This window comes from Emydura macquarii, unplaced genomic scaffold (genome assembly GCF_026122565.2).
Source record: "Emydura macquarii macquarii isolate MOO-44397 ecotype Brisbane River unplaced genomic scaffold, CSIRO-AGI_Emac_v2 contig_3019, whole genome shotgun sequence".
Taxonomy (NCBI): domain Eukaryota; kingdom Metazoa; phylum Chordata; order Testudines; family Chelidae; genus Emydura; species Emydura macquarii.
The window spans coordinates 6,301,503-6,314,385 of record NW_027133156.1 but is presented as its reverse complement, the minus strand read 5'-3'; the positions used below and the strand labels follow the sequence as shown (position 1 = coordinate 6,314,385).

The 12,883-nt window shown below is 40.7% G+C and overlaps 1 protein-coding gene across 1 annotated transcript in view; it reads right to left on the bottom strand.

Annotated features, from left to right (window-relative positions):
- UBE2J1 (ubiquitin conjugating enzyme E2 J1) overlaps nt 1-12,883 on the bottom strand; it is a 62,302-nt gene that overhangs the window by 36,272 nt on the left and 13,147 nt on the right. The window contains exon 2 of the mRNA XM_067530018.1: nt 4,083-4,156. Within this exon, the coding sequence (XP_067386119.1) occupies nt 4,083-4,156 (74 nt within the window). The remainder of the gene's footprint in view (nt 1-4,082; nt 4,157-12,883) is intronic.

The window sequence follows — 12,883 nt, the reverse complement described above, 5'->3', positions numbered from 1 at the left end:
ACAATGTAACATGTCTGCTGAACAAACTGTCTACATGAACATTTAGTTCACGACAACCTGAGGTAGGACTCTACAGTTCGTCAATGCCTTTTAATCTAGTCCTCTGTGAAATGGGAGTAAACCAAAGCGGGAGTAGATCAACTTGTTAATGCATATCAGCAGAGTATACATGGACAGTTTGTCTGCAGAAGGCTAGTGCGGGGTAGATTTACACTGCAGCATGCCACAAACCGAATGTTCATGTAGACAATAGTGATGTATTTTTCTTTTCGTTGTAAAGCAAACTATTTTGGAATTTTATTCTTTTTGTACAATACTTTTTTCAAACAATAATAATGGGAAAGTGCTTAACTTTATAACAAAGTAACTTCACCATCCTTTTTGGTGAATTTCCATTTGCACATGGCTGAGATTTTTGGTACAGTAAGTTACTCATTAGGTGATCATCACTTTTGATGCAACGTCTGTTACCTCTGAGTACGTTATTAAAAAATGAGAACAACTGTTCTGCGTCCATGCTGTTGACAGGGCCTGCAAAGCACCACAGGGCAACTACTGCAAAAACAGAAAATCGGGGTTTCATGCTTCTCCAGAACTGTAAGACATTCTTATTCCATAGTTCTGGAACTGCCTTATAGTAAGTCCAATATTACTCTCTGTTGTTGGAATGATGCCTTCAAACAGTGGGGTACATTAGAATACTGTGGTCTCACAAACGTTAAGATGTTATTTCATTTGGCTCAAAAACACAGCATGCATTGAAAAAAGCAGCAGCAGGTTGGCAAAAGCGGGAGGTTGAGTCAGTTTCCCTGTATGACTTATTTTTTGTTGCGCTTTCTAAAAATGCAGTTTTTGGTTGTTGGCAAGTTTCAGTACAGCTCTCAGCCCACAGCACAAGATCACGCAGTCATTTTTCACCTGATGAGCCTGAATTGTGGGCGCTTCATAAACTGTGAATGTATTCATGATTTATCATGCCAATTCCTTTAGAGTCTCTAATTCTTTCAGAGCTTCTAACTGCTGCAGACTGGCAGAGATTAATCCCCACAACAAATTAACTACTATTGTAATAAATGAAATGTAATCCTTAGCACATTCAAAATGTGAAAGAGCTACTTTAAACTAGTTATTCTATCTGCTTATTACAAGGGTTGGTGGGATGCAAGGACTTTTCCTTTTTTCAACTAGAAACATACAATACTGTGCTTTCCTTGTGGGGCAGACAGTGAAAGCCTATTTTATAGCCACAAGCCACAACAAATTCATTTACTTTTAAAAAAGTATTTTCCAACACAAATTGCCAACAAGGGTAAGCAAATGCACATACACATCAAGTGTACTGCATTTAAAAACAAAGATTTCAAACCTTGATCCCAAGCTTTCACAATGTAGGAGGCATTATCTGTCAGAAATGCAATAATGAAATCAAATCATGCAAATCAATTGTGAATTTCTCAACATTTTCCCTTATTGCCTGGCTCACTGTTTTAAATTAATTGCTTCCAAGACCTCACAATTCAACAAAAATACTTCCAGCTTGTTTTGTTCACCTGGAGCTGAAGTAACGTCATTGTCACTGGTTGTTGGGCCAGAGATGGTGAGAATATTAAGCACATATCTGTCTTCAGCATCAATAGTTTAATCCGCTATCATGCTGATTCCTTCAAAGGCATTGCAACTTTCCTTTTATTTCTTGAACGTAAGTAGTGTTGTAGCCATGTTAATCCCAAGATATTAGAGAGACAATGTGGATGAGGTAGTATCTTTTATTGGACAAATTTCTCTTGTCTCTCTCACCAACAGAAGTTGGTCCAATAAAAGATATTACTTCGTAATATTCAAAATCCTTCGGTAAGTAAAACTTTCTAAACTGGTCTGCACTAGGTATAACTCCAATGTGTGTTCCTGACTACATTCTAAAAATCCTCTGAATTTTGAATTGTCAAGCGCATGCAAGAGGCAGAGAAAACTTCCATTAATCTGAAAGCTTCATAACTCCTGTAAAGCTGCTCTTCAATCTTAAGTAGTAAACAATTCTGTTTTCTGACATTCCAGATTTCTGTTTTCCTCCACTTGTAACACCTCTTATTTGTACTTATGTGTTGCACTTTCCAAATGCTAAATTGTCACAGATAGTATATATGGCAAAATCAACACATATGCTGTATCACATACAAAATAACTTTCCTTTGCTTTCATTAAATGTTTGGGAGTATTACTGTGCTCATTGCTTAGCACTTAATTTTGCCAGTTTTTACTCATATTTTGTTGCTGTTGTTGTCATTCACTATTTACCATTATTTAAGGGTTTGCATATTCCAACCACTAACTTTTTCACTTCCACTTACACCGCCAAAAAGTCACGATCACTTCCTGTTTACATAAGACACGCTCACTGTTTTCACAGTTGAGTTGAAATCAACAGCAAAATTCACAGGTTCCGTGACAGTGGTGACCAGCACTGTGACAAAATCATACCCCTACTCATGACTAATGCTGAGATCACAATGCTGTGTTTGCCCATCTACTTATCACTCCTGATAGGACAGAATAGTACTATCACCATTTATTGAGTTTTTGCCTCTCACTGTTCTCTCCCCAGGAGAGACTGTCCTAACAAAGAATCAACACATTCATGCAAACTACTAGTAAATGACATCCTGAAATAGGCCTCTGTATTCTTACTATTCCAAAAATCCAGGTGCTGTATTAGCCCTGAGCTTGGTTTAAAACACTGGAATTAAAATAAAACAAAAATAAGTGAAAAATTAAATAAGTGAAAAATGAAAGTTGATATTTTACCTAAATGATTATTCAGGAGAAAAACAGCAAGTACAAACAAAAGCTAGTCAATAACAATAATCTGCATTTTATAGCACCCAAAAGCATGTTAAGTGCACTAAGTTTTCCTGCAAAAATTCCACCAAATGGCAACACCTCAGAAGCTCCCAACATTTAGGGCTTCTGTTTTTCAAGGTTTACTTTTAGAAGTTTTTGAGTTGTATGTAGATGTCCGAAAATTGAGGGTTTTCAGGGCTCTCTCTCTCTCTTTATATATTGTAATGAGTTCTCTCTTTGTAACATTCCCTAGTGCACTTAAACATAGTACTGTTTCAAACAGCACTACATTAAGGCACACTAGGGAACCTTAAGTTTAGTTTGTACCAGCAGGGTCTACAAGTACAAATTAACATGCAACACATTAATGCGCTTTAAAAATCACACCCCCATAGTCCACATTACTGTTCCATGTAGACAAGCCCATAAATACAAATAACCATTTCCATTGTTTTTCTGGTGTTTATTGGATAAACACCTATTTTTCTTTTTTTTTTTTTTTTTTTAAGTGGAGGGTGGGGAAGGTTTCAGCTATAACCTAAAATCAGAAGCTCTACAATAGTTTAACAGATAAATCATTAGGAGGTTTGTTGGTTTTGTTTTTAAGTTTTGTTCTTGCCAACACTAGGATTTCATCTTTCCTCAAATTTTTGACTCTTTACAATACTTCCAGGACTGAGACTCCAGCATAGATAGCATCTTTCGGGTAAGAAATTTTTTTTAAAGGCTAGACCCTCAACTAGACACTCCCTTCTGCTTATACTGAACCACCAGTTATTTCAATGGGCTTCCATGTACAGACTGGACTGCACACATGTGAATCAAATTACAGGATCCAGCCTTAAACTTTCTGCTAGAGTAACTTCATAACATAACATGAATGAACTTCTTTTTGGATGTATAACCACTTCACATTTAAATTATGGCGTTATGCAATCCCCAGAGGAAAAACATGTTGCAACAATGGGACATAACTATTTAGATATAATCTTAACTTTTATTATGTACTTTTTACTTTTTTGTGAGTCAAGTCCATGAAGTGTCATTAGATTTAAAATGCTACAGTTAGTTTTCAAGGAAGGAAAAAATAAAAGAATCTGACCATTTTAATAAGATCTATTAATCTCCAAAAACAAAATTAAATATTGTGAATAGACTTAAAGCAAAGTAACCAGGCAGAAAAATGATGTTAGATGTTATACAGTAGAGACAAACTAACAGCCACAGTATACATAGAAACTAACCTCTAAGGGCTGTGCATGGTAATGATCTGTAGGATCCTTCAATTCCGCTGCTTCCTTCATTAAACGCTTGACAGCTGAAAAAAGAAATGTGGAACATCAATATGAAAAGCTCCCTTAAAAAATAAAAAGTTTAAAATATTCAGGAGATTTCCTTAACATTCTATTGAAGGAGTTACTTCATCTAACAAAATAGCTTAAATGGTACAGCACACCAAGTCCCTCTCACATGACTTCTTTCTGTATTGAGGCCCAACACCATATCTCACCAATGCCAGGCCTCCTGCAATTTAATGGAATGGAACAGTTGGATACTCTATTTATTTGTAAAATATTGTGAATCAACATTCTATATAATATTCTTAAGATGTAACTTAATATTAGTGCTGATCAAATAAACAAAAAATTGAATAAATTCTACTAGTGTTTATCTAATAATGTAACTGCCAAAAAGTGCTTGGCTATCTTTAGTGCTAGCCAAATACCACAAAAGTATCAAATGAAATTATTCTACAAATGCCAGTGACATTAACTGAATAATATAGTGCCAAGTACTATCTGACCAGCTCTATTGACCATGACTCTCTTGCTTCTGTTGTGATTTTTTCCTTCCTGTCTTCACTTCCCTACCCACTCCTCAGAACAGATCATTGTGTATTTTTCTTTGAATCATCTACAGTGTATTTCCATTTTTCCTTCCCTCTTGCCTCCACCCTCTCATCTCTTTCTATTATTACAGAAATGTTCTCTACCTCCTCCCATATGTTTTCTGTGACTCCTTTCTTCTCTCCCCTCAACGCTCTCTCTTTGGTCAATAATCCCATCACTTTTCTGTCTCCTCTAGCACACTCTCACTCATATCTATGCACTGACACACTGTTAGTGGAAAGTTAACCAGACACTTAATAGTTGAAAGACTATACTTAATAGACACAGCTGTATGAAAAACTGGGAGAGGGGTGTCTCACTGATCAGGTCAGGTGAAGAGACAGTCTCCATTCCTTCCCAGTTGCTTGGAAAGCTGAGGATTGCTTGCGGGGATTCCTATCAGGTCCTTGGACCATGTGTGGTAGCTTTATCTTTCATATCACTCTCATACTAATAAGAATTTGATAAGTGTGAAGCCCCAAACACACCCAACCTTCTCTGACTACTGGAAAGAAAGAGAAGCAAACTCTCTATGTTCACCCTTCGTCTCATGGTTACTACAAGGGTGGACCTACACTCTATTTAACACTTCCCCCAACCTTCTGGATTCTATCAATGTGGATGGAGTCTCTTATACTGCCTCCTTCTCTGTTTCGTTGCAAGGGATGGGTGGCTGTGCATGCTAATCTAATCTTCCCTCACACTTCAGCTTTTAGTCCCCCTCCATAGTGAATAGCTCCAGGAGTCTTACACTTTTTGTTGTGTCTTGTGAAAACTACAAACAATAACATAAAATTGACCTGGTTCCTTTCAAATCTCCTCAAAGGGAAGTGAAAACTAACAGGATTTTGGCCATTTTTCTCTTACACGGCTTAGAAAAGCTCTGAGGAGATGGAGAAACACTGGCACAATCGGTCTACAGATTTAGGAAAACAGTACTGCAATTAATCTCTGTTCACACGTAGAAGGTTATTTTCACAACCATAAGTGCTAGAAACAGTGAAGGATGGCCTTGTGGCTAAAGCACTGTCTGGTAATTCAGGAGACCTGGATTTAATTCCTAGCTCTGCCACAAAACTCCTCTCTGACTGTAGGCAAGTCACAAACTCTTGGTGTCTCGGTTCCCCATAATAATGGTTCCTTTCTGGTACCCCTGGTCTGTCATGTCCATTGAGACTGTAAACTCTTCAGGGCTGGAACTCTCTCTCTCTCTGTGTTTGTACTGCCCCTATCACGATGGGACCCTGATCTTAGTTGGTGCTTCTAGTCACTGATGAAATACAAATAATTAATAATAATGCTCAAGAAAATGAAAGGTAAGATTCTGCAGAAGTTGACGGCATTTATCCTAGAAAATTTCCTACTCACCCTGGATGAATGATTTTTCAAATCCTGTGATGCAGGATATAATGCCACTCAGGAAAGAATCTCATTTTGTAATTCTCAAATTATCAGTTAATTTTAAAAATCTCCCTCCTCTAGAAATAGCTAAACTACCACATTTATTCTGCACACCGAATAGTGACATTCTCCAAAGCCCATGCCCATCTCTAAAGTAGAAATCACTCACATTGAGCTTCCTCTCTTCCCCCAGATTTATTTTATTCAGTCATGGAATTTACTTAGTCATGGAAGCCTGGCCTGAAGAATCACATGCAACAAAAAGACATCCAGAGCAGCCACCTGGTCAGGTTTTCATACCTTCACAATTTCAGCACGCAAGTTTCATCAGTCCCGGCCACTAGAGGGAGGGTTCTGCATACCATGCTCAGTTGCTGGCACATTTTTCCCAGACGTAGGCAGGAATTAGAGATGGGCCTAAGGGTTATCCTTATGCAAAATCATACATGAAGGATCTGCCGTAAATGGTTGTATTATCTCAATTCTTCTGTCTAATGCAATTGCTTCTTAAAATGCTGCCTTTACGGATAAATGTAGCAAAGAGCTCAAACGGGGGAGCCATTAAACCTCCTAGGACCACATTAAGATCCAGGGAAATGCGGCTCCTTAACTGAGGGAAAAACATGTGTAAGGTCCTTTAGGAATCTAGTCCCAGCTGAGTGTTAAAAAACTGTATATCCCTGGAAGGGGTGGTGGTATGCTGATAGAGCTGCTAAGTATACGCAGAGTAAAGTAAGAACTTCTTCCACCTCGCAGCATGTGTTAGTCTGGTGGAATCCTTTCTATTTTGAATTAAGATGTTTTGAACATCTGAAGAACAGAATCTCTTCATGTCCATCATCCAGCCAATATCCAGGTTGTGAAATGAAGGGAGGATGGATCTGGATGCAGAATGTTCCCATTCTCCTGGGAGATGACGTCTAACAAAAGATGTAAGCGTTTGGGAAGGTGAGTTGGCAAGACCATGAGATCCAGGTACCAGAATTGTCTTGGTTAAGCAGATGCTACCATAAGTGTCTTAAATTCCTCAATGGCCTCTGAATCAGAGGGCTGGAAAGGTACATCATCCGTGAAGACTGTGCAATGAAGAATGTGCCTGACAAGGATCTTGGAGTTAGGCCTCACCTAAAGCAGAATTGAGACATTACTTGTTCATGTCTTTTGCTAAGAAGTCTCCTGATGGTTGGCCCCATCCCTGAAAGATGTTTCACATAGGCCATTCGTGGTCCACAGAAAGCTCTCTGCTCAGCAGATCTGTCAAGGCATTTTGTAGTTCTAGGAGGTATAGTGCTATGGGCGAGAGCTGATGGCAGATGCACCTATTCAGAGCTGAACAGCATCCTGGCACAGGAGGAGACAATCAAGCTCCACCCTGTCTGTTTATGTAAACATAGTAGCTCTATGAGTATACAGATAGATAGATATAGCCACACACACACACACACACACACACACACACACACACACACACACACACACACACACTTGTATTAACAGACTTTGAATCACTGGCAGGAGCACAGCGCAGGCTCGACAAATTGCCCTGAATACTAATACACATGGGCAATTTGGTCTCCTTGTAAGCCCATAAACTTTGAACCTGATGGTGGTCCAGATGTGCTTCCACCCTCTGAGGGATGCATCAGTCATCAGAGTCCTCGTGAGACGTGCATTCCCTTGCACACTTGATTGAGATCATTCTACCACTACAGCGAGGAAAGGACTTCAGAAGAAACTTGCACTGACATGTCTACAGGATGTCTGCTTAGTAAACGCATTGACTTCAGTCAGTCACGCGTGCAGTGCAAGAAGTCTGGCAGACTGTGTGATGAACATACAGTAAGCCATAAGTCTGAGGTACACTCAGATAAGTCCTCACTGAGGTGTGTAGTTGATTCTGCCACTGGTTGGTAAGGATGGTTATGGGGTCAAATCTTTCTTGGGTCAGGTAAGTTCCAGCTGGAGAAGGTTTATCACTGCCCCTATAAGTTCTAAGTTGGCAACACAGATATTTCTTTGTTGATATGCAGGCTTAGCTCAATCAAATTCTCTAACTTTTTATTAACAGAATTCTCCACTTGTTGACGTGACTTCCTTTGGATCAGCCAGTTGTCAAGATATAGGTATACTATTATTCTTTGTTTTCTGAGGTGAGTTGCCACCATCACTAAGCATTTGGTGAAAACTCAGTGCTGTTGACAGTCTAAAAGATAGGGCCCTGTAGTAATAGTGGGCCTGTCATATCTGAAACGTCAGATATTTCCTGTGAGCACAGTGGATACAGTTATGGGAGCAAACATCTCACAGCCATGAGCCACTCCTGTGGATCAAACAATAAAATTATGAAGGCTAGGGCTACCATTCCTAACCTGAACTGTCAAATGAAGGCACTGAGTCTTCTCAAGTCCAGGATAGAGTGCCATCTCCCTTTCTTTCTTTGGGATTAAGAAATAGAACAAAAATCCTTCCCCTGTACTGTAGTGGAACTTCTTCTATTAGCCTGAGAGCAAGAAGGGATTCCACTTCCTGAAGTAACAGACTTTTGTGAGTGCCTCTGCCCCTGAACTGAGGCAGATAAGGGAATGGGACTGGGAAAGTTATGGAACTGCGGAAAGTACCCCACTGAAATTATTTTAGAACCCAGCAGTCTGATGTTGTAGGTCTGCATGCCTCCTGAAAGAACTCAAGGCAGTCTCTAAACAGTGGGGTAGTGGTGCGGATAAAACTCTTAATCAACCTGTCAAAAATTACTTTGAAGTGGTTGCAGCATGACTGGTGGCTAATGTAGAAACCAAAGATCTTCTCTTTTAGAAGTACTGCCTCTTCCTTGGAAGTTCAGTGGACCTCTGGTAAAAGATGCTGGGTGATGTTCTCTGCCTCAAATGTGATTGAGGTCTTCCCAGCTTCCTTCTAGGAGCTGCTCTGTATTTTTCTAGCGAATGAAGAGTAGCCTGGGAGTCTTTCAACAAATGCAGTGTGTTGTATGTCTTTGCGCTAAAGAATTCAGAGCTCTCAAAGGGGAGGACTTCAATTGTCATTTGCACCTCTCTTGGCTGCCCAGTGACTGAAATCAGGAGGCTCTCCTCATTGTGATAGACGTTGACACAGACCACGCCACAGTGCCAGACGCAACTAACACAGGGACTGGACACACATCTTGGCTACCAGCTGTCCCATGGAAATCAGGGATTTGAAGCCCTCCTTACATTCTTGAGGAAGTCTGTCAGCAAAGTCAGAGATCTTTTGCCAGTTTAATTGTACCTTGCTAACTGCTTGGTAGTTAGCAGTCCTTAATTGCAAATTTGCCAATGAACAGCTCTCTTTCTTTCGAATAAATCAAGTTGTTTTGGTTACTTGTCACTGTCCATCAGTGTCATTTTTGTCTGTTGCTATCTGCTCTTCTCATGCGCTGTGCCTACCACAAGCAAACATGGCACAGAGTGGATATTCAGGTACATAAAGCCAGTGGATGGTACCTGGTATCTCTTATTCACCTTCTTAAAAATCAGTGCATCTGATGTTGGAGTCTGCCATGTGTTCATTGCTGGCTGTAACACGGCTTCATTCATAGGTAGCACTAAAGACCAGGAATGGATGTATGCAGTTTATCTAAAAGCTTGTGGAAGCTTGCTTGCATCACATCCACAGAGTGTTCAAGAGATTTGGCTGTACAGTAGCGCAAATCTTGAAAGCTCTAGTAGCTACCTGACAGGGAGGGTGTGAAAGGAACAATCCCTTGGTCAGAGGGGCAATAAAATGGCAGCTGGTATAGTGTGCTCCTCCTCTGATAACTCACCAATATGATCAGTTTGATGGGTAACAACTTGAGCAATCCTAGCTGCTTGAGAGGGCACCAGAGAGATGATCCTAACCCTAGACTGGGGTGCAGAGGGCAGTTTGGCACAGTGGAAACGCCAATGGTTCCAACAGAGCCACAAGGACATGTTATAAGCAAAAGGACCTAGAGGTCAGCGTGGAGGATACCAGGAAGTGTGCCCATCTCTGTAAGCCCTAGATGTCTGAGGCATATAGGAAGTCCATGAATATCTAATACAGAAAGCTAATATGGCACCTTGAGGAATAAAAGGGATCCCTCCCTGGTGTTTTCGGAATCAGATGAGGAGAAAGAGTACTAATCTAAATAACGAACTACCCTTACCAGAATCCCAGGATGCACTGTGATGTGAACCTTAATCAGTACCAAAGATGGGCCGAATAATGATGAAGTGGTGGTGGTTAGTGCCATGGTTGATGTTTTCAGCAACATGGATAGCAATAGAGACTATGGCTCCAATGCAGTTGAAAGGTCTCCCAGTATTGCATGCAATTTTGGCACCAAGAAAGATGGTGCTGAGAAATCAGTGCAGGGATGAACTGTGCTAGAGTAGCCAGTGCTGAAGTACTCAGAGCCAAAGCAACCAGTGCTGAGTGAGATACCAGTACCACAGACTCAGTAACAGAGGTAGTTAGTCCCGGTCCCTGACACACTGCTGAGAGTTGGGTACCATGCTCCCTCAGGACTTGAAATACTTGATTTGGACCATGAAGTCCCCATAGAATAGGAACGATGAGGAAATTTCAGCTTCTTTCTGGTCAGATCACCAGAAGGAAATCTGTCCCTACACTTCCCAGAGGAGCAATGCTCCTTTCCTCCCCTCTCCACAGGCTCAGAAAAACGTTTCACTGTCGTACTAGAGTCAGCGGTCAGGACAGTCTTAGAAAAAGGGGCAAAGAAGCTTGAAAATGACTCAGAGCTGACTGGGGCACTTCTGGACCCAGACCTCACAAGTCCAAGGAGATCTTGCTTGCTGGGGTCTGATGCTGTCTGCATAGACCTAATAGAAACAACCTGAGGCAAGCCTTTTTGGTCTTTTTCAAAAAGGATTGGCAAATCAGAGAATGTGGCCCTTTCCAAAGCAAAAGAGGGATCTCATGTGGCTGTTGCTGAGTAGCATAGTCACTTCACAAGATGGGCAGGGAAAAATTTTCCCTCACAAGAAAATAAAAAACTATTCCTAAGTGCCAACAGGCAGAACACCTACACTAACAACTAATCTAACTCTCTCTCTCCACTAACCCACACATATCTACAAAAAGATTTAGAAAATGCAGAGAGATGCCAACACTACCAGCAGAAAGTTAAAGTACTACCTCAGTATCAGCTGTTGGAGATAAACTGAACTAGGGAAGGCTAGAGTGGTGGAAGTTTCCAGCCTGCCATGATTGATAGGCCTGGTATCTGTCTCCAAGGAAATATAAACAAGAGTAAGATGCATTGTCAAGGAGCTGTGGACTTTCCCAGCAAACAGAAAAGGGGAAGACTCAAAGAAGAATAGACCTGGGACAGTCAGTGCTCCATTACGAGGAGAAGCCAGCCAGGAGAGCTAGTGAGGAGACAAGGCTGGGAGTATACAGAATGAGGCCCTGGGAAGAAGATGGAACAGTTTTGGATTACGAGTCAGACAGCCCTGTTCTCAAGATTCCCAGGGCCAGGAACCCATTATAAAGAGTGCGTATGGTTCCCCCATGCAGCAAATCTGCGAGGGGTGCAGCCACCCTTGCCAGCCAGAGAGAAGGACACAGGGACCGATCAGAGCCAAGCAGAACTAAAGATAAGTACAGCAGAAGGGCAAAACACTGCTCTGTACAAGACAGACAGACCCTCTGAAGAAGGTCTGTGCCTTGCCTAAGACAAGGCAGAAGACTTGGGTTGTCTTGGTGTGTTTGGACTTTTAGTGTACTCCAGATCTGGCCAGGGGGTAAGTCATCTCAGTGACCTAAAGTACTTGATGCCAGCAGTAGACTGTTAGAGAGAGGAAAACCATGGGCAATGGGATGGATCACTTGATGACTTAACTGTTCAGTTCATTCCCAATGAAAAACCTGGCATTGGCCACGGTCGGAAGAGAGGATACTGGGCTAGATGGACCATTGGTCTGATTCAATATGGCCATTCTTATGTTCTATACTAAAAATTTACATCAACGTAGCATAGCTATGCCAATCTATGCCGCAGTGTAGCAGTGCTAAGTCGACGGAATTTTTCCACCAACCTAGCTACTGCCTCTCAGGGAGATGGATTAACTAGAGCATTGGGAGAAACCCTTGCATCACTGAAGTGTCTACATTGAAGTGCTATAGCAGCACAGCTGTAGCATTTTACGTGTAGACATACCCTAAGGTGTGAAACTAAGGAGGAATGGAGGCAGTGGACAGCCTGAAGCCAGACGGGTCCCTGTCACACATAGTTAAAAAGATGAAGTTTTCAAAAAGCACATTCATTTTAAACCAAAATTATACTGTTCATATTCCCTCCCTTAAACTTATCTTCATTACTGAAAAAGAAAAAAATATTGAGACAATGAATTATTATACTATAGATATTTTGCTCTAAGAAGACTTACAGAAGTACCCTTCAGTGTTTTATACCATGATATAAACATACCATACTGTAATGACTTTGCTTTATTTTATTCTGTAAAAGATTTAGAAAATAACTTACAATGTTATCAAACTACTTGAGAATGAATTTAATATTAAATCATCTACATATTTTAGCTCAGCATCTTGAGACAAGAGGCACATTTACTTCCACGTCACTAAAAAATGCCTACAGACATGCCACATAAACAGTCTTGCCTGATAAGATTTGTTCCGAGAAGTCACACATCAGGAGAGATTGCTGTTCAACTACACTTATCAAGAAATACAGTTTAACTATTCATGAACACATTCTCTTCCTTCTTTTTGCTAAT